We start from the raw sequence: 21,345 nt of genomic DNA, 5'->3' as shown, positions 1-21,345 counted from the left end.
CCGTCTGAAAAGCTTTACAAGCCAGCCTATCCCTTCAATTAGCATTCGTTGGAAACCGGTAATACGAGCCCCGCCATGTCATCTTGCAAACCGTGGAGGCGATCTAGCCAAATCGCAGATCGTGCATCCACTTGCTGTGCAACACGGAAGCTTAGCCACACGTACCATTGAAGCTGCCGCCGCGAGATGACGCCCTGCACTATCTTTGCCTCTCTGCTGCCGCGCGACCGTGAACGGCGCTGTAGCATCACATGGGCTAGTGCAATCATGTTGTCTACCGTCTCTGCAGTTCCCTCCGTCAGCAATTTCCTTCGCTAGCGTAGCCCGCGCAATCACGATCGCTCGTGGCGTGTGCCGTGCTCGCTTTCGTGCTATCAGACCATCATCTATTACCACGCCCACCCTCCCACGGGACAACCCCGCACGAGCACATCGATGGATTGGGCGTTTGAATATTCGCAACGGGAAAGTTTAGACGTACTGATAAGCAGATTCGAACACGTCGTTCGCACCTTGGATAGCGCGCGTGCGTACTCGAGGCACCTCACCGCCGCTTCAAGAAAGCTTTGATGCAAATTCGCTAGTACGGTTGCCACGCTGTTCAACGATGGATCGATCAACATGGCCTTCAGCTGGATCTTGAATCCGCTATCAGAAATCAGTAAATTGTCGGACTTTTCACACCGTCCATGACCCGATTGGTCGGCGGTGCATACCGCGATCTTCGATACTTACTTGAGAGCTTTGCGATGGAACGTTTGACCGGGCATTTTGGTCAGATCTACAGTCAAAGAGTCCTCAACACCTGGTGCGGTTAGCATTTGAAGCCGCAAATAGACATTGTGCGCGCAATGCCACCTACCGGCCTTTGTAGGGCGTTCTGTTTTCTTGCTGACTTCCAGCGTCGTCGTATCGATACAGACGCCGCAATACGGGAATTTACCATCTGAGCCGCTTGTCGCTATCCGGTCTCCCTCCTCCGTCGTGACATTGAAGTTTGCCATCGACTTTGAAGGCTTTATTACTACGCCGTATTCCGGGTGGCCTTTGTGCATAACGCGTACGAAGCGCTGAGCATACTCTTCGTTGATACTGATCAAGAGGAAATCGTCAAGTAGGCGAAGAAGCAACGAGTCTTCATCGAGCACAAACCCAAGCACATCGCGTTCTAGCTGAGCGTAGAAGAAGTTGCACAAGATGCTCGATAAGACTGAGCCCTGTGGTATACCAGTCTTCTGGCGATAGAAGCGCTTCCCAATTTTGACGACATTTCTCTCGATATGCTCCTGTAAGAGCTGCATTAAGTCATCCTTCGTCTCGCGCCGTTGCAAATTGGTATTAACAAACACGGTGTTGGCCTTGGTGCCTGCCAATCTATCTTGCACAAGTTGGTGGAAAGGCGTTACACCCGTGGCTGCCTCAGTATGCGGTATGTACTTCTTGAGAGGCATTGGGTCCACATGTTTACCGCCGAGACGCTGTAGAGGGCCCAGGGGGGATATCTCCACATGTTTGCCGGTGTTGTAAGCCTGGATCGACATGAGACTGTCGATCATACGCAGCAAGCGTGACTGTGGTATAGTATCGAAGCAAGCCTGAACATCAACTTTAGCAAAATAAAGCCGAATGTCGCCGAGTCCCCGCTGTCGCAACGATGCTTTGAAAGATGCAAGCTTGGGAAGCATATCTCCGACGGAGAAAAGTGAGCAGCCGAATTTATCGGGACGCAACGACTGGTTCAAATTAGCCATAGTAAATCAGTCAACGCGAGCGACTACTGACCTTTTCGTAGGTAATAGCGTTGAAAGCTGGTGTCATCACCGAGTTGATACTTCGTCCGAGAGTCATAGTTCCATATCGCATCACCTGTTGTCTTCTCTTAAGATTCATGATAGTCCGGAAACCCTGTTTCTTAGGAAGCAGACGGATGTTACTGAAACCAAGCTGACGTGCAGACAGCAGTCTTTCCGTGCTTTCAGTAGGCATCTCCTCGAACATATTCATCCGTAGTTCCTTCAAGGCAGGCTCTGTTAACATCCGCCAGATATCATGGCGGAAGTAGAAAAGTCTGTTCCGATGCGCGTTGGACTCCGTTACGTGGAAGTTTGTGCGGACCAGGGGAATGAGGAAAGAGTCGAAGAGCCAGTAGACAAACTCGAGAAATATCTCCGTACGCTTATCTATGTCCGACTTGGATACCTTTGTGCCGTCGTCTTGGCTCGGTGGGCGCAACCAGGCTATGTCCGTGATCTGGCATCTGTCAGCATAGCCCTATGCTCAGTGTAGGGGAATACGTACGTGTATGTTCTGTGTAACCTGATGTAGATTAAGCGACTCGAATCTGCGCAAATCTATGAATTGGTCCACCCAATACATGAGAGTGCGCTTGTTATGCTCGTTGCCCCAGAATCCTTCCGGTATAACTTTGGAAATGACTGCGCGACAAAAGGCCGATACGTGTGCCGCTGGACACGCCAGATCTGTGAAACAGGTTTCTTGGACGGTGGGATATCCAGAAGCAGGTCGCGCTTTTGTGCAACGATTGACTGGATCTGCGACCGATCGTACATCTGCCTTCGGCTGAAGAGCGCTCTTCCTCCAATCTGGCTTCGTTGACACGGGCACCCCCTGTCTGAGTTAGCAGAGTTTCCTATACACGTCACGGACAAGAGTACCTCGATTGGACAGTAGTGGCGCAGCATCTCCATATACGAGCACCGCTGGTTGCGGACCCGAAGTTTGTCCACCAGTTTAACGGTGTCACCCCGGAGTCTCTTTGGTATTCGCTGTTTCCATTTGGCTATCTCCTGGGCGTCTGTTGCTTTGGGACCTAGTTCCTGGCACATAGCGGTATGTATATCCTTCTCGCGCAGCGTGTAGTCCTTGAAAGGCATGGCTGTCTCACGATGATCCACCTTGGAAGTGAAAACGTTGTGCAAGCCAAATTGACGGGGAAATATATAGCGCATAACGTGTACTGTCTCTTGCTTGTCTTCTCGGTCGGTGAATCGATTGAGAACATCTAGAAATGAAATTAGTTTCAAGAAGGCACTCGAAGAACAGTGGGAACGCACGAATATGGCGCATGCCGAATCTCACACCACCTTTCGCATTGAGCGCCGCTTTCGCGTATAGCATGCGACTGCGCACAAACGTGATAGCACCCGGCTTTTTGCTTTCAATCTTGAGTTGTGAAGGTTTGGTGGGCGCTTCCTTATCCGCATTGACTCTTGCGATGTTGCTCTTCTGATGTTCATCCGATTTCACCTCATGCACAGGAACCCCAGAGAGCTGGTAGTAGTTGCCCATATCAGCACTGACCAAGATGAATATGGAGCATTCCAGAAGCATGTCCATGATAATGCGGTCGCCGCCCTGGCCGAGCAATGCGTGCAATCGACACCATACTGGCTCTTTTAAAGTCCTCGCGTAGCTATTAGGGAGACGTTCTTGCAGACCAGGAATAGACGAACTCGGATCCTCGCTGTTCCTGTGTGCACGGCGATTGCTGCCCGCAGATCTTTGAAAGCCATAGCAGAGTAGGTGTGCTGGTTTGTGAGATGTTGAACGTTTGAACAAGCGCCATATCACGAAGTCAACAATCTGGGTATATTTAGTCGAGTTCTTTGAGCGGAACACTATGAGCAGGCGATGCGTCGTATGACCTACCTCGGATTGCCTGTAGTATCCCGGCTTGAACGTGCCGCCCGGAGTGCTCTGCGATCGTTGTTGGGTGAACGCTTCGATATCCTTTTCACGCTCCTCGGTGAAACTCGTCGTTTTGTCCTTTTCTGGTTGGACGCCTGAGGTGCATACTAATGCTGAGTCGAGCAACTGCACAACGGCATTGTCAAGGCCATCCGTGGTGCTTTTGTCTCCAGCGGGTATTGCATGTCCAAGTTGCGAAAGCTTTCGGTACCTGTTCTTTGACGAGCTTGGGAGCCGAGAGAGTAGATACTGGCGCAGAGTAAGGACTTCGGGATACAGGCGTTGTAGGACTGGATGAGTAGCATTGACAGTAGTGGCCTTAGTGGATTGGTCACCGGCGCCCTTTGCTTTCTTACGGATGCCCGTACCGCTATGGGCGCTGCGTTTTCTCTTCATGTCGTCATAGGCGCATGCATTGCATGCGCAGTCGCGTTGTTTGATGCTTGTGGTGTGTGAGTGGAGCTCGTGAGGTGTGTTAATGGGGTTAGCGCCGACGCGACTGCACGCGTCGGCGCGTGACTTAAACAGGGAGTCGCATCAACTCTGAAATCCCTGTCACAACCCGCGTACAGTTATGCAGCAGGTTCGATTTATACTATATCGAAGCATCATCATATTATGAACAGGTCAAGCTAAGCAATACGATCTTATTTGACGCTCGTATTCTACCTAAGTACTTTCTTAGAGTTCTCAGGCGTCAGAATGGACACATGGATTTGAGGATCATCCGGTGCTCTACGAATAGTATTCAAAGACCGAACCATCAATCCAAGTCTCTCTGCATCCGCGTTCGCTAAGCCTACTTTACCTTACAGGTCTAAGCACCTCCCAATCTCTCATATTACGCATATCGTCCGGTTCATCATCCATCAAATTCCTCCTACTACTCCCACCACTTCCGGTGCGCGGCGGCAATGCCGGCTTGTCACCGTCATCATCAATCAGATTCTGCACAGGTTTCCTCGTCATGTTAGGAGGCGGAGCCATTGAGCGTCTGGCTGACTGCGGAGGATATGCCCTCGATTCTTCTTCCGGGGGATCATCGCGGTAACGTTGTGGAGGGGGTGCGAAGGTTGGTCCTGGAGAGGAACCCTTGGAGAGGAGAGAGGGTTTCTTGTTTGGGATTGGTGGTGGGGCTGGTTTGCGGAGGACTTGTGGTTTACTCGATGATTGTGTTTGGGGGAGCGTATTTGATGCGCGGTAGGGTAGGCTGCTGGGAAGGGAGTGTGTGGACGCGCTTGAGCCGCTGCGGCGGAGGTCGCTGAGCGAGTCTCGCGCACCGTCTGAACTGAGTATTTGAGTGGCATGGCCCGGATATAGCGGAGCGATCATCTTACGAGCCGCGGGCTTCTGCGTTGGTGGTAAACTGGTCGAGGGGCCGTTGAAGTCGACTGTGCGTGCTCTTTGTGAGCCGCGTGCTGGTGGTGGCTCGGGTCTGCGACTGCTCTGCATATGCCTAACATCTATCCAGTCTGGCTCTGGACTAGGCGTAAACGGATTGCTGGGTCGATTCGGGTTTGGAAAGTGGTTGTTAGATGGCGGTTCCACGCGTGCTTTCGCTGGTAAACCTATTGAATATGAGTATCCAAGCTATAGCGGGAAAGATGATGAAAGTACCGCTGTCGAGCCACCACTTCCTCCGATCTGAGCTTGCAGGCGGCAATCCTGGCTCAATGCTGTCGTACCCAAGCAGATCTTCATCGTCTGTTTCATCATCACCCAGACGGCCTGCCGCGTGGGTATCGCCAACCACTTCTCTTCGTTGTTTGTACAAAGTAGCCTTCATGGCATCCTTCTTCTTTTCATCGACCCTTTGCACCAGTATCTGGAACGTTGCATAAACCGGTCGATGGTCAGAGAAACGAAGTGGTGCATCGTTGTAGTGAATTTGTCGGATGTTGTCACCCTTGCGAAGTACACGATCACACCAAGCGGGAATGCGTGCTTTCTCGGATGTATCGTATTGGTTACTGTTGAGATCGTACTTGTACGTCGGCGGGAAAGTGATGCGGGCCTCGGAGTAGTACGGAAAGGTCAAGCCAGCGACCATCTGTAGATTAAGCTACTTTTGGTTAGCTATGGTCCATGCAAGCAGAACACGATTGTTTACCTGGTCGTTGTCGTACAAAGTCTCGAGGTCACCAACGTGACACAGCCGTTGCACCTTCTCATTGTTCAGGCCAATTCGGTAGTTGAAGTCGCCAAGCCATATCACAGTGTCATGGTCTTCAATTGATCGGTTCCTTTGAAAGCGTAGACCATGGCTGATAGTCTTATAGTCGCGGTTGCGCTCTTCGTAGTTGGCAAAACCAGCTGCGAGATGGGCCGTGACAAGGCAGATTGAGGTATTGGCGTACTCAAACCGGATGGCTACTGCTCCTTTGTTGCCAGCCATACCCGACATGCCAGTCTGGAGTATGTTTTAGTACAATACGTAAGATGGAGTAAATGTGGACATACCTTCTTTAGAGCGCCTTCAACGTTCTTGATATGCGTGAGGCAGTCGGCCCGGACAAAGACCGATAAACTCGCGCCCACCAACTGGCCGCCTCTTAGAATAACATACTCGTCTTTTCTGTGCTTTTCGGCATTCTTATTCAGACACATTCTGACAGCTTCCTCCCAAGCCTCGCGTCTGTCTGGGTCTGTCGACATGATTTGTTGAGGACTTAATTCGACAATCTCTTGAAACCCTACAGCTACTATTTCGGGGCACTGTTGTGATGGATCGACATCCGGGCATAGCCAGGGCGAAAGATCGCTTTTGATGCCACTCGTCTTTCCATTCAGGTTGAATGTACCGACAAGAATATTGATCATCTCGGTCTCTGAATACTCCGCAGATCGTCGCGCAAGCTCTGCGACCACATAGTCGTTAAGCGGGTCATATAGATGCACTGGAACCTGGCCAATCAATCTCCCAAGGAGCATGTCGATGGTGTTCTGTCGCCCTTTATCCGCAAAGTTGTTAATGTACATTCGGGTGGCGCTCTTACGAGCGTCTGCCAGTGCACCGGCAAGCGACATCTTTCCAGATCGAGTAAATGAGGACTTCAGCGCTCCAGTCCCCGCATAGATCTTTGAAAGAGCATCGCCATTGTCTGCCCACATACTTGAATGTCTGACCCAGAAGTCCTGACTGGCTCGAAGACCTTTGTGGCTCAAGAAGATTTCCAGCGCCATCTTGCTGATGATGGTTTGCACGAGATTCGTTCGATCAAGACAATCCAAGCAGTTGGTTCGGAAAACACCCTCCTGCTGTAGTATGCTCATTGTCCGGCGGACGGAGTAGTCTTCCCCATTGTGTCTGGCCACCTCTTCCACATCTTCAGAGAGATAGTACCCGAATCCTTCGGCAGAACCTTGGATCCACTGAGCAATCATGCTAGCCATCTCATAGCCACCGGGACCTCGCGTCTCGGCATGAAAGTCATATTCCGTAAGCTTGATGAGGTCATGCTGCCGGTCGTTGAGGTTGCTTCCTTGATTCAACGGGCTATTCCTGATGTGCCCGCGATATCTATGCGTCAACTCCAACTCATTCTGTTTTTCGTTGCTTAGCAAGTTGACAACATGAGTTGTGCCATAGCTGAGTTCCAGATTATCAAAGTGCCTGTCAAAGGCGGGTTGTGTAGCTTCCGGCGACCGGGTGATAGTGATCTTCTGTTGGTTTGGGAGGAGACCAGCCTGCTGTTCCCAGAAGATGGGTACACTTCCTCGCACCTGCACATAAGAGAAGCAAGCTCCTGAGGGTGCCCAGTATATTGTTTCGCTTTCCACAAAGTTTGCGACATTCCCATCATCATCGATACCTCGCGAGTTGAACCTCGTGCCCGCCCGCTTGCAGGATAATCTTGAGATGAGTGTCATGGACGACGGCATGCCTGAGTCCTGTACCCTGATGGGGGCCGAAGACTTGGGAATCGTAATGGTCAGTGCGAAACCGCGGATGGCAGATGTCAAGATCCCCGAAGCATCCAAAGCGTCCTTCTCCCTGGGCGCAAGGCGACTCCTAAAGTCCACCAGTGGCTGGATCATGTATGAGTTCCATAAAAAGCCAGCGTCTAGACTGTCGATAGATACAGTCGCGGCATCGGTTGTGCGGTCTTGTAACCGTCTGGTCAGGTCGAAGTCTGAGCTGTAGTAGAAAGTTCCACTGCTGAGTATCTTCTTGAGCGCCAGACACGGGTGTTCCATGGGCGATTGCTCTTTCCTGCCACCGAAGCCCATCTCATATCCTTCGTCATCGATTGTATCCGTGGGGTAGGGGTTGACTTCGTCGTTGAGCAGGGTATCGTAGCTTGTGCTGGTCAGGCAGTAGAAGCCGACAGAGTATATCCTCTGCACCGTCTCGCCAGGCCGCACTGTCGCCACCTTGCTCGCGCCATTGACGACGACTAGGAAGACATCGCTGTTGACAGTGATCAAGCCCAATGTGCCGTGTACGTTGACCGAATGCAGCGCGCGGTAGTCTTCTAGATCGATTTCCTCCAGCCGGGTGAACTCGACCATGCAGCGCGCGACGCCGGCGCCATTGCTCCCCAGCGACGTGGACGAGGCATTGGGGTTCCCCGTCTGTTCGGTGGTGGACGAGCTGTGTCGGAGGACGAGGGCGTGGGTCGAGGTAGCGAGGGCGATTGCGCGGTGTGGGTAATCTTTGATCAGGACACGAATAGACATGGTCGGAGGTGGACGGGGGCGGAGGAGGAATGCGCGGGTGCTTCGATCATGCTCGGGGTTCTGCTACACGTGAAAGCAGTCAAAGCGTTTGCGCAAGTATGACGGTCGCGGAAAGTAAGCACGTGTGCTTTGGCGGTTGCTCTCAGCTCGCAGGATTATGTTGGCCTGGATGCTGATCGCAACCCTAGATGTACACCACTCGACTGGTGCCCGATGCTTTACAAGGCTGCCCTGACTATCGCTTAGGCGTACGCCGGCAGCCGGAACTCGACATTTGGGCTGAGAAACATGTGGAGCTTATTCTCTCCGTCTCGGAAAGTGCGGCGCGACGTCTTTGCTGGTTCGTGCATCTCGTTCAGGTGCAACATGACTAATGACCTCATAGCAGGAGCAGTCGAACATGAAAGGTAAATTAATTTGGATAAGAAAACTATAGACGACCGCACCAACTATGGACAGATGCTGTAAGTCCTTCAAGACACAAGTAGTGATATCAATCGTAAGCCAACAAAAACGTGGTTCCCAAACAGACATTCATCTCTGCCTGTACGCAACTCTGGTGTTAGTCTCCGTGTAGCTGGGATCTTCATAACCACCCCGACTGCGACTGCGCTGTCTGCTCCTGTCGCGCCTCTGGTATCTTTCGTAATGATCGCTCTCGCTCGATGCCGGCTCAACGTATCGGTAGTGCTCGTAGCGAGGGTTCTCCGGACTGTAGTTGCGTTCGCGCTCACGCCGGACCTCTCGCTCTGTATATACATACTCGCTGCGGCTAGGGCTCGATGAGCGAGAACTCATGCTAGATCTGGGCGAGACTTCGACGTAGTGCGCACCGCCATGGCGTGACTGGGTGTGGTGAGAATGGTGAGAAGAAATGTGGCTAGGCGGTGGAGGTGGAGCCGGCATGGGCGCCGGGGGAGGAGGCTGCACGAACACAGGCACAGGCTGCGGTGCGGGAATCTGGAGAGGCTTTGGCGAGGGCACCGCGACGTAGGATGCTGAGGGCCGTGGAGAAGACTCGTGCACAATCTCGGTGCGCGAATAGCGGCGCTCGACGTCGCGCGACTGGCGTGATGCGCGGCGACGGGGCGGGGAGCGGTTCCGCTGGACGACGCGGTAAGGGACGATGTGGTCCTCTTCCTGCTTGACTTTGACCAGACACATGGCGCTTTCACCCTCGGCAGGGTATGCAGTGACAGCGAAGCCTCAAAAAGTGGGAAGCTGCGATTGCGATCGCGATGTGATTCGCGCGACGATCAACGTGGGGTTCGATCGAGGGCGGGACGGGGCGCACCACGACTGAGTGAGAGAATCAGCGAGCACAACGAGAGCTGGAGAAGATGGGTAGACAGGCGCAAAGTGAGCGGCACATGAAAAGGTCACCAGAGGCTATGTATATGTCCTACAGATCGGGCAGCCGGTGCCCAGCCACACAGCTGACCCCCATGTCGAGTCCATGCTGCTCCGCCTTGGAACTCAGCATGCGAGTGTGACGATGGGGTCTGGGCTTTTCTGACAGCTGAGACTAGCGTCCTGGTCACCCTGGTTAGCCTCAGGTACGGACGGAGCCGCCAATGTCAACAAGCAGGGCAGAGTACATAAACATGATATTGCAATAGCCGTCTACACTCGTGATTATCATGCTGCGTTTCACATACGACCATCAGACATGCCGCCAGTTTTCCCGTCCCATACTATCACACAGCGTTCACATGCGCTGTTCACTCTTCCACAGGTGCCGTGCGACTGCCCGTCATGCTACCTCGCTCTCGGGATCCCTAGCTGGTTTTCCTGTACGTTACTTTCTAGTATACATGGGAGTCTCTGGGCGGGCCGGGCGGTGTAGGCTTCCTATTTCACTTGCTAACCAAGGTGCTTGCTGGAGTCAGGCCATGTTTACCACTAGTCATCCATGGGCTTGTCTTCCAGCGTGACACCTCTTGGCGCTGCTGTGTCGTCACTTCTTAAGCTGCCGGTAGAGTCCCGATTGCCCCTCGTCAAGCTGCCTGCATGTTTCCGTGGGAAAGGCACCCGAGTACTTGATGGCGCTGGGTGCTCAGCAGGGGCAGGAACAGGAACAGTGACAGTGGCAGGTTCTGTTGTGCCGTTTGTGGTTGCAGCAGCTTCCTCGTTGGTAGGGCTGTCGTCGCTTCCAGGTACTTCAAGAGAACCACGATCTCCTTTACTCCTTCGCGTCTCTGTTGGTGACGATGTGTTCACTGGGAATCGAGTCTGACTTCGATCACGGCGATGCGAGCCAGAGACACGCGAACCAGGTGCTGGTGATACCGCACGAGGAGAGCGTTGAGCTGCGATGGCTCGTTGGCGCTCTTCCATGTTTGCTCGTCGGTTGCTCTCATCCGTCGAGATCGCGCGTGGACGTTGAGCGCCCGAGGCTGAGTGGGTGAGCGTGCTCGCGCGCTTCAACTCTCCAAAAATGGCATCCTTGTGCGCAAATAGGTCACGGACGAGGCGGTAGCTGTAGCGCTCGTTCATCGTCAAGCTCGATTCTTGCCTTGGCCTCAAGATGCATGGCGCAAGTGCATTGGCCAGTGCTGTAACATATGTCTCGTCGGCCGAAGTCAGCTCAATGAGACGAGTGAAGTGGGTACAGATCGCGTCGAGCGTTGCGATGTTAGCGAGGCGGAGTTGGCCAAGGGTAGATTGCAGAACAGAGACCCGAGTCTCTTCGGAGACATCTGTAGCGGTGGTGCTGTAAATGGTCTTGACAATTTCGTAGACGTGAGAAGAAACCAGTGAGTCTGGTACAGTTAGCAAAGGATCTGATGACGCAGAGTTGACACCTACCAGGAAGTTCCAACAGATAGAGTTTGAGGACGCTCGCAACGATCGGTACATCGTACTTCTCGAGTAGTTCATCAGGGAACCTCTTTCCAGTGTTGATCTCAGCTCGGAGGGTGTGTGTCTGCGCCAGAGGAACATCGACCAGCCAGATGCCACGGCGTGCTTCGTCGCCCTCCAAGTCGGGGTAGTGGTTGTCTAGGAACGTGAGAACCGTTGTAATGAGCACCGGAACACGCTTCTTGTCTGAGCGAGCCCGAGCCTCCAAATCTACACCGAATGTTTGTTCTGTGTTTATTAGTATATAGTTGCATCTCGATATATATGGTGACTTACCGTCTACTGAGTTGTAGTAATTTTCATAAGTCGTAACTCTAGGCACGAAAGGCCCTGTCCTGTAGTTCTCGAGCATGTATCGAAGATCGCCTAGGGGCTGAACTGTCTCCTGGAACAACATCATCTTGTCGACGGTGCTCTGCAGACTGGGGATAACGTTGCTGACGGCGCCAGAGAAATCCAAGATGACCGCCTTGATAGCCTTCAGCCTGTCCAATTCGCAACGCTCCATGAATTTGAGATGATCCACCATAGCCTCTTCCAGGTTGCATCGTAGCGAGTCAAGCTTCTTGACTGAGGCCTTGTAGCGCTCGTCGGACTCGTGCGCTTCCCGCCTGAGCCTCTCTGCTGGTGTCTCGTTCGGGTACTGGTTGTTGAGTGGGTTCCACCCTTGGAGGTATTCCTGCACAGTCGAAACGGGCGAGTCCACGGCAATGCTGTCGGCTGAGGAGCTAGACATGGTGGTAGAAGAGCGGGCGAGAGGCTGCTTCTTTTCAGGCAGTCCGGTGACCTGGAACGTCTTGGGCTTCCATTGGTAGTTCATGCGGGAGCTGTTGGCGAATGTGTTTCCCACGTTTCCGACTAGGCGCAGGAAGCCATGTGCTACCAGGTCTTGACCAATGCGCTCGGCATAGCTCACGGTGGTTGCTGCCATGTGCTTCTGAATGTATTCCGTGATATCGGCACCGCTTGAGCAGTTCTGGTAGGTGCCGAGAATGGGAACCTTGACCTCTGCAATCTTGATGTTGTCCAGCATGTGCGTGAGGATCTTCTTGATCTGGTCGGGCTGGTACGTCTCGTCACCGAGATCAATGGGCTCCTCTTCCTCGTTTTCTGGCTCCGACATCTTTATGGTAGGCACCTTCATCTTGGGGCTCTGTGCGGCCTCGCTCTGGGGGTCCTGGAAAGCAAGCTTGTCCTCCTCCTCCAGGTCTTCGACGAGCCGGCACTTGTTGTAGTATTGCGATCGGTACTTGCGGACAGCATCGGCCTGTCGGTCGTGGATCTTGATGCGCGATTGGAGGTCGTCCTGGGAGTTCTGCACGCGGGCGGCATGCGCTTCGCACCAGCGGCCGAATGGGTTCACGACAAGTTCTCGGATGTTGGACGCAATCTTCTTGTGGTTTGCGGCCGCTGCCTCCATCTCTGTGCGCACGCCCTCGTAGGCCTAGTACCAGTTAGCCTGGAGTTGTCGCCGTGTCTCCTGCTCACGCACCTTGCGCACGCTTGCGCCCTCATCTCTGCTGAAGCCTCCGCCTATGCGATCAGTCGCTGGTGTAATCGAGGACAGGCTGTTTCCGTAGGCCTCCTCGGCATCGGCTCGCATGCGGGCCACGGTCAGGATCTGCTGGTTTTCCTGCACGCCCTGCTGCAGCTTGCCAAAGAGGACGCCCAAGCCTGCGAGAGTTAGCCCGAGCGGGGTGGTGTTGGGTGCGCCTGCTACTTACCTCCGGCATAGTCGCTCGACCAAAAAGAAGCCGCAAAGCCCGTCGTCATGGCGGCGTGTGAAGTGGGGTATCAAAAAGAAACAACCAAGTTGGGTACGGTGTGGTCGGTCAACGGCCGTAGTGAGCGCGCGGAGAAGTGAGTCTGGGGAACACGCAAGCGCAGGCCCGGTGCTCGAGCGTGGGTGACGTCGCCCTACGAAGAGGCTACTCGCGTAACGGGCAGTGCGTCGTGAGTGGGCGCAGCGCAGTGGTACTCGACACGGGCGGCGGCGGCGTCGGGGAAGCGAGGGTAGTGAGTGATTGAGGCACGTCGGTGTCAGGAGGGTTTTGCAGGCCGCAGTTGGGGCACGACTGCAGAAGAGCTGAGAGCTGAATGATGTCTCATGTACCCCTGCATGTGGCCGTTTGTCGTGACAGCCCTGGCACCGTCAGGCAAGCCTACCAATCTTGCGCGCTTCCGACATTTCGCCTTTAGCGGACGATATAAATACCCACGCAATTCACCGACCCCCAAGCGCGGCCCCTGCATACGATGTGGTAGACTAGTCCGAGCCCGCGCCTACTACCGTCTATGCATCATCGCCAGTCGCTGGGCTAATGCTGTCGCCCTGCCAGGTCCCCTAAATCTCCAAGTTACTTCTCCGAATACTGACAGACGCGACAGCTGCGGGGCTCCGTCATCACTGTCTGACTAACCCTGCACGCGGAACAAGCCTTATTGCAGGTGCATTCAGGAGAAAGCAAGTCTGCCCGGCGTGGACCCTCCCTGCTAATCATTCACCCGTCTTACATACTCTGCGCAAACATTCGCCTTGGCCTTCCAGGTCAGCCCCGCCATCAAAACTCACGCCTCGCAGCGGGACCGAGATCTCGCTCGGCAAACGCCCCCGGGTCCACGCACCTCTTCTCCCTATCATGGCTCCAGCTGCCTTTGATGCCAACACCCAACTCAACTATGCCCGCCACATCAAGTACTGGCGGCGGAACCTGAAGACTCTGCTGCCGCACTTCTACACCAGCAATGACTCCAACCGCATGCTATTGGCCCTTTTCACCGTGTCCGCTCTCGACATTTTGGGAGATTTAGACGCTGCTTTGTCAGCCGAGGAGCGACATGGGCACATCGAATGGGTCTACAGCTGCCAACTGCCTGAAGGTGGCTTCCGCCCGTGGCCAGGGTCCAACTACGGCGAGCTCAGAAGTGAAGAAAACAAGAACTGGGACCCTGCCCATATTCCTGGAACTTTCTTCGCCCTCTTGACGCTGGTCGTGCTGGGGGATGATCTGGAGAGAGTCAAGAGAAAGGAGATCTTAACATGGCTGGTGAAGATGCAGAGACCAGAGGGTAGCTTTGGGGAGACTTTGGGCGATGGCGATTACGTCCATGGCGGTAATGACTCGAGATTCGGCTACATGGCTACAGCTATCAGATGGATACTTCGAGGCAACCTCGAGGGACCGTGCGAGGGTATACCAGATATCAACGTTGACAAATTCGTCACGTGTGTCCGACAAGCAGAGTGCTACGACGGAGGCATCTCGGAATCGCCCTACCATGAAGCGCATGCGGGCTTCACCTGCTGCGCCATAGCCGCCCTAGCTTTCTTGGATCGTCTACCCTTGCCTCCATCACAAAAACCGGACGGTGTCATCCGCGGAGTAACCAACGTCCCAAAGACGCTGCACTGGCTCGTCTCACGGCAGACGCTGACTCTAGACGAGGATGACGGTTTGGATACTATGAACGACGAGACAGACACGTCAGAAACCTGCCATGACGCGCATACGTTTGTCAAGCTGGGCGCCTACCCATCAGTACAGGCAAAAACCAACACAAAAGGACGGCCTCACATTCACTTCGAACTTGAGTGGGTTGGAGTGAATGGTCGATGTAACAAGGTAGCAGACACATGCTATGCTTACTGGACCTGCACGCCCTTACAACTCCTCGGTTATCTAGATATTGTCGATCGGCAACCGATCCGGAAGTGGTTACTAGATAAGACGCAACATCTCGTGGGAGGATTCGGCAAAGTCACAGGAGACCCACCCGACATGTATCATTCCTTCCTTGGCCTCATGGTTCTTGCCATGTTTGGAGAAACTGGCCTTCAGGACGTTGACCCGGCTCTGTGTATCACGCACAAGGCGAAGAAGCACCTGGAATCACTTTCGTGGCGGAAGAAGATTCTAGGACTACAGGAAGAATCCAATGGTGCAAATGCTCCCTCAAAAGAAGGCATTGGCCTGGCTGGTGAAAAGATGCAGATAGGTGCATAGACGCATGGGAGTCGCTACGCCCAGCGCGCGTTACTGATGAAGGCTGCGACGAACCTGCTCAGCCGTCATGATTCTAGAACGATAAATTACAATTGATCGGAATGCAATTAGACTGTAATCACATCACGATGCTGCCTTCCAGGGTTCATGGTAGTCCCCAGATGGCGTAGCGCCAAAAGACCTCGGCCCCACCTGGCCTCCCAGATCCCTGTCAGCCAGGTAATTTTCCCAAACTCCGACACCATTCTCTGCGAACATCTAGCGACAGCAACGAGCCAAATCACGCCCCGCCCCACATTCCAGATTGCACTCAACACAGGCTGCAATTATGAGGAACGCGCCGCCGCCATCGAAGAAGCGCAAAATCGCCGTCGCAGTCCCCGAAAAGATCGAGTTTGACTTTTCTGCGCGCGAAGAATACCTCACTGGGTTCCACAAGCGCAAACTTGCGCGGATAAAGCATGCACAAGAGGAGAACGCGAAGAGGGAGAAGGAGGAGAAACTGAGGTTCAGGCGCGAGGTAAGCACACGATTGCGACGTCGCATCTCTAAAGTTGCGCGACAAGGACGTTCGTCTCTTGTCACCGGCGCATCTTTGGGTTGTATTCAGACCGGTACAGAGGCTAACGATACCTCGCAATCCAGCTCCGAGAACAGCGCAAAATCGACCTAGAGAGACACGTCGAAGAAGTAAACCGACTTGTCAAACAAGCCAACGGCGACCTCGACCTCAGCGAAGCAGGCGAAACATCCGCCAACGATGACGACGATGACGATGACGAGGAAGAATTCACAGGCTTCCAAGAGCCAGAGCCTATAAACCAGGAAGACGAATACGTCGACGAAGACAAATACACAACCGTCACGATAGAAAGCGTGGGCATATCCAAAGCCGGGTTTTCAACACAGGGCCAAGAGGACGAAGAGGCTGCCGCAAAGAGGAAAGCAGACGAGGAGAGGAAAAAGGCGGAAGAAGAGAGCAAGAAGCGGGTGTGGACAAAGGCGTGGCCGAAGAATAGCGAGAGGCCAAAGAAGAAGAAGAAGAAGTTTAGGTACGAGACCAAGACGGAGAGAAAGGCGGAGCGCATGAAGCAGGGCATGAAGAAGAGGAAGCAGAGGGAGGCTAGGGAGAACAAGTAGACGGGCAGATGTGTTGGTTGTTGGGAAGAAAGCTAGTGACTATACATGTCAAGACAATGATACCCCTTCACGAAGTCAATCGGAACCCCGCATGTTGGTGCACTCCTCTGGTTGTGTTCTGCACAAGTCTAGCATTATTCCACTGCATAAATCCAGTGGGTCGTACACCGCTCCTTGGTCAAACCTGGCAAAGAGCATGTGAGTACCAAAGACAAACGTGTGTCAGGAACCGCCAACAATGTATTCGCTCAGGGATTATCTAAAGCGAAGGCCCGCCCAGCAAGCAGCCGCAGGAAGGAAACAGATATATAGGGGTGTAGGGTAGGGTAGGGGGTACGGGGGAATGTAATGTGAAATCTGCCTCTTCTCCAAGCTCCACTGCATGCCGTAGTAATCATCCTCCGCCACTAGCCACCACGGACCGTTCCTCTTGTCGCATGCGCTCGAAATCGACATCCGCAGAGGGACGATATCGAAGCTCGACTCAGAACTCGACTAGATACAGTCAACAACCGCAAAAGAGAGACGACAGCGAGATCAGATGTTACCGATCTCCTTGACAAAGTCGTCGAGCTCCTTCTTGGTGTCGGCGTATTTCTTGGCCATCTCTTCGTACTTGGTTTCCCACTGGTCGCGGGACTGCTCGAGGGCTTGGACTTTGCGTTCGTAGTGGCCGGACTTGACGTCGGTTTGGCGGAGCCTGGAGGGTGACGTGTCAGTGGCTGCAGATCAGGGGCCGGAAGCGTGGAGGAAAGATAGGAGAGGGGAACAGCAACGGAATCAGAGGGTGAATGAACGTACTTCTCGTTAAGCTCGCGGATAGTCCTGTCCGATTCCTCAGCTTCTTCCTCGAGAACTTGGATCTTGCGCTGGAGGCTCTCGGCCTGGGTGCCGGCCTGAGCACCTGCACCAGCTTCGTCCTTGTGGACCTTGACTTGCCCCTCAAGCTTCTCCACCTCGCTCTCGAGAACGGAGTTCTTGTGCGTCAGCGACGTGATCTCCTGCTCCTTCTGTGTCGTCTCCGACTCGAGCTGCTTGATCTTGGCCTTGTACTCCTCGGCGCGGGCGCTGCTCTCATCCGCCTCGACGCGGAGAGCTTCCATGCGCTGTGCAGAATGTCATGTCAGCGGCTGCTTTGGTACGACAGGCGTGCATTGTGGCGTCGGCTGTGGACTGGGTACCAAAGAAAGGGGATTTGGCGGGGTATGCGTGGACTCACCTTCTTGATCTGATCCATAGCTGCGAGAGGTGTGTGGTGCGGGGGACTGGTGTTTGTGTGGTGTTTGCAGGTGAGGAGAGCAAAAGAGCTGCAGCTTATGTAGGGATGTGGTAAGGCGGCGGGTCGGTGGTGCTTTGTTGTAAGAATTGTCTCCTGCAAGCGGATGGGCAAGCTGATAATGCGGGCAGGCGCTACCTCCGCCCGGACCCTGTGCGAAGCCCAGACCCTCTTTGCTGCCGCCCTAGCAACCGGCCGTAAACACTGGCCGCGAACATCGCATGCCATCATCGCCAACACCCGATAGAGATAGCCGCACGACTCGCTCAATGTAACGCCCAGAATGGCTACCCTCGCAGCAAACGACCAGGAGAACGCCGTCCGCCATCTGCACGCCGGCGCGGCGGGCAAGTCGCTCAATGCCGGCCTCAAGGGCTTCAACGCCAAAACACCCGGCAACAAAGCCCCCAAGACGCCTTTCAAGATCCCCCTCAACGACGAAAATGCCGTGGGCAAAGCGGGCAAGTCGGTCCTGCAGACCAAGGGCAAGGGAAACGAGCTCTTCACCACCAACAAGGGCGGCAAGATCGACCAGAATGCCTTTGTGACGCCAGCCGGTAAGAGGAGACATGGCAGACTGCGCAAGCGACAACTGACGTGTTTAGGTCCGCGCACGCGCGCGCCGCTGGGCATGAAGACGACCAACGCGAAATCCAGGCCCTTTGGAACCCCAGCGCCCCTCTCCTCCGCAAAGACGCAGAAACTCAGCCCTCGCCTGCGCCGCCCCAAAGTCAAGGTCCACCAGCCGGAAGTCGCGCAAGAGTCCGAAGATGACGTGCCTGAGATCGAATACATGCCCCCCAAGGAGGTCCCGCTCGAAGATGACATGGACGAATACCTACCCAAGAACTGGACCATGCCCAAGCTCAGTAACCAGGACATGGTCCGCGGCATTTGGCAAGCCTACCACAATCCAATTGAGGACGACGGAAGGACGCGTGAGCAGCGCAAGTTCGAGGAAGAGATAGAGCAGGGTCGGAAGAAGCGTGATGAGCAGATGGACAAAATACTCGCGGCACAGATGGCCAAGGACGATGCGGAGACGAAGGAGTACTACGGTATCAGGGAGCCCAAGAAGGAAGCCCCCAAAGCATCTGCTGCCCTCAGGAAGGCGGCCACCGGACCATCGACCATGCGAGCCAGATCTGCCGCCGCCGCACTCTCTCCACCGTCCAAGCCTAGCTACGCAGCTCCCACTGCAGCTGTAAAGTCGCGTGTGCCCACGGGACTAGTGGCAGGCAGAAAGGGAGCAAAGACCCCCACTGAGCTCACAGCATCCCGTCAAGCATCCGCCATAGCAGCCTCCAAGAGCACCATCGGCTACGCCCAAGGCCGCGCCGGACGCGCAGCCCCAGCTGCACGCAAGCCTCTCTCCAACGTCACCAAGCCCGCTCCTTTCTCCGCTGGCCCCCGACCCGCCTCTTCGACGCACATCCGCAGTGCCAGCACAAACACTGGTACCGTGCGAGGTCGCGGCCCAGTGTCTCGCTGCAGCTCAACTTCCACCAATGCCACACTTGTCACAGGTCAAGAGGAAGAGCAACCCCGCCACACAGCTGAAGATGTAGAGCGTGAAATGGAGTTGTTGCTTCTGTCACGCTCCGACGACGAGGACGACGACGCGTGGATGAACAGCTTCAGCACGCAACTACATGGTGAAGATCCCCTCGAGGAAGACCACGAGAACTTCCAGCTTCAACTCCCTGAAGGCTTCTAAGCCGACATGGACAGTTTGAAACGGGGAAATTAAAGTGTCTGCGGATGACCACTTTGTTCGTCACTGTGCTGTTAATGGGTTATGGAGTACCGGTATTGGATACCTTTTGCTTTATACGCGCATGATTATTTGGGTCTACATGCTATCACGGCGGCTTACTGTGCATAATACATAGCATGGTTGTACTTGTATTGAACACCACACGTTTCACTGTCACTACTACACATCAAGTCATATGCCACCAATGTAAAATCACCGACAACAGACTGTCCATTTGATAATAGCATTTCATTAAGATGTAGCAAACGTCGTCGAACAGAGGAAGCGACCCTTCCTCTAGTCCCATAAACTATTTGCCCCTGTCTTTATCAAGCATATACCCATTCTGCCCTCCCTTCCCTTCCCCGACCCATCCATCCAGTTTGTTTTGGTTCAAGGAAAAGGTTACGCAAAGACAATAGTACGAAGAAAGACCCCATGTACCCCAGCCCCTACACAAAGGGAGGGGGCCAAGATGCGCGCTTCTGGAAACCAAGAACGAGGAAAACACCAGGAATGCGCCATGCTGCTAGAATCAAGTGAGACTGAGGAAAACGATGACGACGGGTGACTCTGAGCGTCGGTGACTGTCGCGGACGGATACGGATGTTCGTGATATTGTCGTGATAAGAGGACGGATGGGGGGTTTGTGGGATGCAGTATGTGGTTGTGTAGATTAGATTTACTTGCTCTTCCGCTTGCCCGATATATATAGTTCGGGAAGCGTAGTTCAAAGTATGATGAGTTGCTGGACCAGACGGATCAGTTGACGACCTCGTCGACGGCATAGAGATTCTGGTTAAGAATCTTGTTCATGGTGAACATGTGGACGCGGTCTTGTTTGAAGACTGCACGCATGGCGTCGTCGCAGCGGATTTGGCGCCTGTCGTCAGGGTCTTGTAGCTCGCGCTCTTTGACGTACTCCCATATCTTCTTAACGGTCTGGGGGCGCGAGAGCTGGGTTTCGCCGAGGAGTTCGGAGAGGGCTGGGGAGAGAGCCATGGGTTTCTGGGTGTGATTAGCTTTGGCTTGGGGTGGTGATGTAAACTAGATGAGGTTGACTTACATGGAAACCTCCTTTCCGACTCGGGCTCTTCTTTTCACCTCCACTACCTGATGCGATGTCGCTGTCATCTTCATCCTTGATCCGGGTTGAGCTCTTCTTCTTGGTCTTGGTTTTCTTCGGCGCAGCTACCTTCCGCTTTGTGTTGCCACCGCGTGTCGCCCTGCCCATGCGCGCATTCTCCTCAGCTTGTAATCTCGCCGCGAATGCAGCATCGTCATCCTCGTCCGTGACTTTGGTCTTCTTGACCTTCTTCTTAGGAGGCGCAACATCTTCGACCTCAGACAGCGCGGACTCGTCATCGGGCGGCGATCGCTTGTTGTGGGAGACGTCGGAGGTATCGTCATTCGAGGCCTTTGCGCCGTTCTCGACTGTGGGTATAGGTTCAGAAACCTCGGAACCGCCATTCTGCTCGTTGTTGAACTTGTCGAACCGCTGCATAATGAGCGCGGTGATCTGGGCCTATTTGCAAGTCTTAGTATATGCTGTTGCATGCGATGTTGTGCTTCAAACCTTCTGCTGTGAAAGGTCATCCTCGACTCTCTCTTGTAGACCCTTTCGTATGCGCTTTGCGCTAATGGTGTTGATGTCGCTGGCGCGTAGGATCTCGTCGATTATGACCGAGTAGGAAGCTTGCACTTCGGCGGGGAGAGGGTCTGCTGTGACACGTTAGAATGTAGACATACGCGTAGCGGACGGCAAGCGGGCACCTACCTGCCATGGCTGCGATATTTCAAGTCTCGACAGCAAGAACTTGCAAAGGTAGACGCTGTAGGTAGAGAGCTGGTCGCCGCGGGGACCAGTCTCCGAATCACAAATTATCGCGGAGCTCCGATGCAGCTGCGATGTTCGTGGT

The 21,345-nt window shown here is 54.1% G+C and overlaps 8 protein-coding genes across 8 annotated transcripts; 3 read left to right on the top strand and 5 right to left on the bottom strand.

Annotated features, from left to right (window-relative positions):
• Positions 1–731: 731 nt before the first annotated feature.
• J4E93_007542 (uncharacterized protein) lies at positions 732–4,104 on the bottom strand (the record flags this gene model as incomplete). The annotated part of the gene is made up of 6 exons (XM_049345448.1): positions 732–805; positions 863–1,733; positions 1,783–2,250; positions 2,299–2,341; positions 2,713–3,022; positions 3,075–4,104. The coding sequence occupies 6 exons, from the start codon at positions 4,102–4,104 to the stop codon at positions 732–734; spliced, it is 2,796 nt and encodes a 931-aa protein (XP_049197678.1).
• Positions 4,105–4,512: 408 nt separating this feature from the next.
• Positions 4,513–8,388, bottom strand: J4E93_007541 (uncharacterized protein; the record flags this gene model as incomplete). Its single annotated transcript, XM_049345447.1, has 4 exons — positions 4,513–5,276; positions 5,326–5,770; positions 5,819–6,118; positions 6,169–8,388. 4 exons carry the CDS (start codon positions 8,386–8,388, stop codon positions 4,513–4,515), a joined length of 3,729 nt encoding a protein of 1,242 aa, XP_049197677.1.
• Positions 8,389–10,290: 1,902 nt separating this feature from the next.
• Positions 10,291–13,023, bottom strand: J4E93_007540 (uncharacterized protein; the record flags this gene model as incomplete). The annotated part of the gene is made up of 5 exons (XM_049345446.1): positions 10,291–11,150; positions 11,197–11,478; positions 11,527–12,694; positions 12,743–12,924; positions 12,975–13,023. 5 exons carry the CDS (start codon positions 13,021–13,023, stop codon positions 10,291–10,293), a joined length of 2,541 nt encoding a protein of 846 aa, XP_049197676.1.
• An 866-nt stretch (positions 13,024–13,889) lies between these two features.
• Positions 13,890–15,254, top strand: J4E93_007539 (uncharacterized protein; the record flags this gene model as incomplete). Its single annotated transcript, XM_049345445.1, has 1 exon — positions 13,890–15,254. The coding sequence occupies one exon, from the start codon at positions 13,890–13,892 to the stop codon at positions 15,252–15,254; it is 1,365 nt and encodes a 454-aa protein (XP_049197675.1).
• A 328-nt stretch (positions 15,255–15,582) lies between these two features.
• J4E93_007538 (uncharacterized protein) lies at positions 15,583–16,394 on the top strand (the record flags this gene model as incomplete). The annotated part of the gene is made up of 2 exons (XM_049345444.1): positions 15,583–15,774; positions 15,900–16,394. The coding sequence occupies 2 exons, from the start codon at positions 15,583–15,585 to the stop codon at positions 16,392–16,394; spliced, it is 687 nt and encodes a 228-aa protein (XP_049197674.1).
• Positions 16,395–16,931: 537 nt separating this feature from the next.
• J4E93_007537 (uncharacterized protein) lies at positions 16,932–17,631 on the bottom strand (the record flags this gene model as incomplete). The annotated part of the gene is made up of 3 exons (XM_049345443.1): positions 16,932–17,094; positions 17,196–17,500; positions 17,614–17,631. 3 exons carry the CDS (start codon positions 17,629–17,631, stop codon positions 16,932–16,934), a joined length of 486 nt encoding a protein of 161 aa, XP_049197673.1.
• Positions 17,632–17,953: 322 nt separating this feature from the next.
• Positions 17,954–19,387, top strand: J4E93_007536 (uncharacterized protein; the record flags this gene model as incomplete). The annotated part of the gene is made up of 2 exons (XM_049345442.1): positions 17,954–18,227; positions 18,276–19,387. The coding sequence occupies 2 exons, from the start codon at positions 17,954–17,956 to the stop codon at positions 19,385–19,387; spliced, it is 1,386 nt and encodes a 461-aa protein (XP_049197672.1).
• An 801-nt stretch (positions 19,388–20,188) lies between these two features.
• Positions 20,189–21,210, bottom strand: J4E93_007535 (uncharacterized protein; the record flags this gene model as incomplete). The annotated part of the gene is made up of 4 exons (XM_049345441.1): positions 20,189–20,434; positions 20,493–20,951; positions 21,003–21,148; positions 21,204–21,210. 4 exons carry the CDS (start codon positions 21,208–21,210, stop codon positions 20,189–20,191), a joined length of 858 nt encoding a protein of 285 aa, XP_049197671.1.
• Positions 21,211–21,345: the final 135 nt, after the last annotated feature.

This window comes from Alternaria ventricosa (genome assembly GCF_023758065.1).
Source record: "Alternaria ventricosa strain BMP 2768 chromosome Unknown scaffold_13, whole genome shotgun sequence".
NCBI lineage: Eukaryota > Fungi > Ascomycota > Dothideomycetes > Pleosporales > Pleosporaceae > Alternaria > Alternaria ventricosa.
This window is presented reverse-complemented; position numbering and strand designations above follow the sequence as displayed.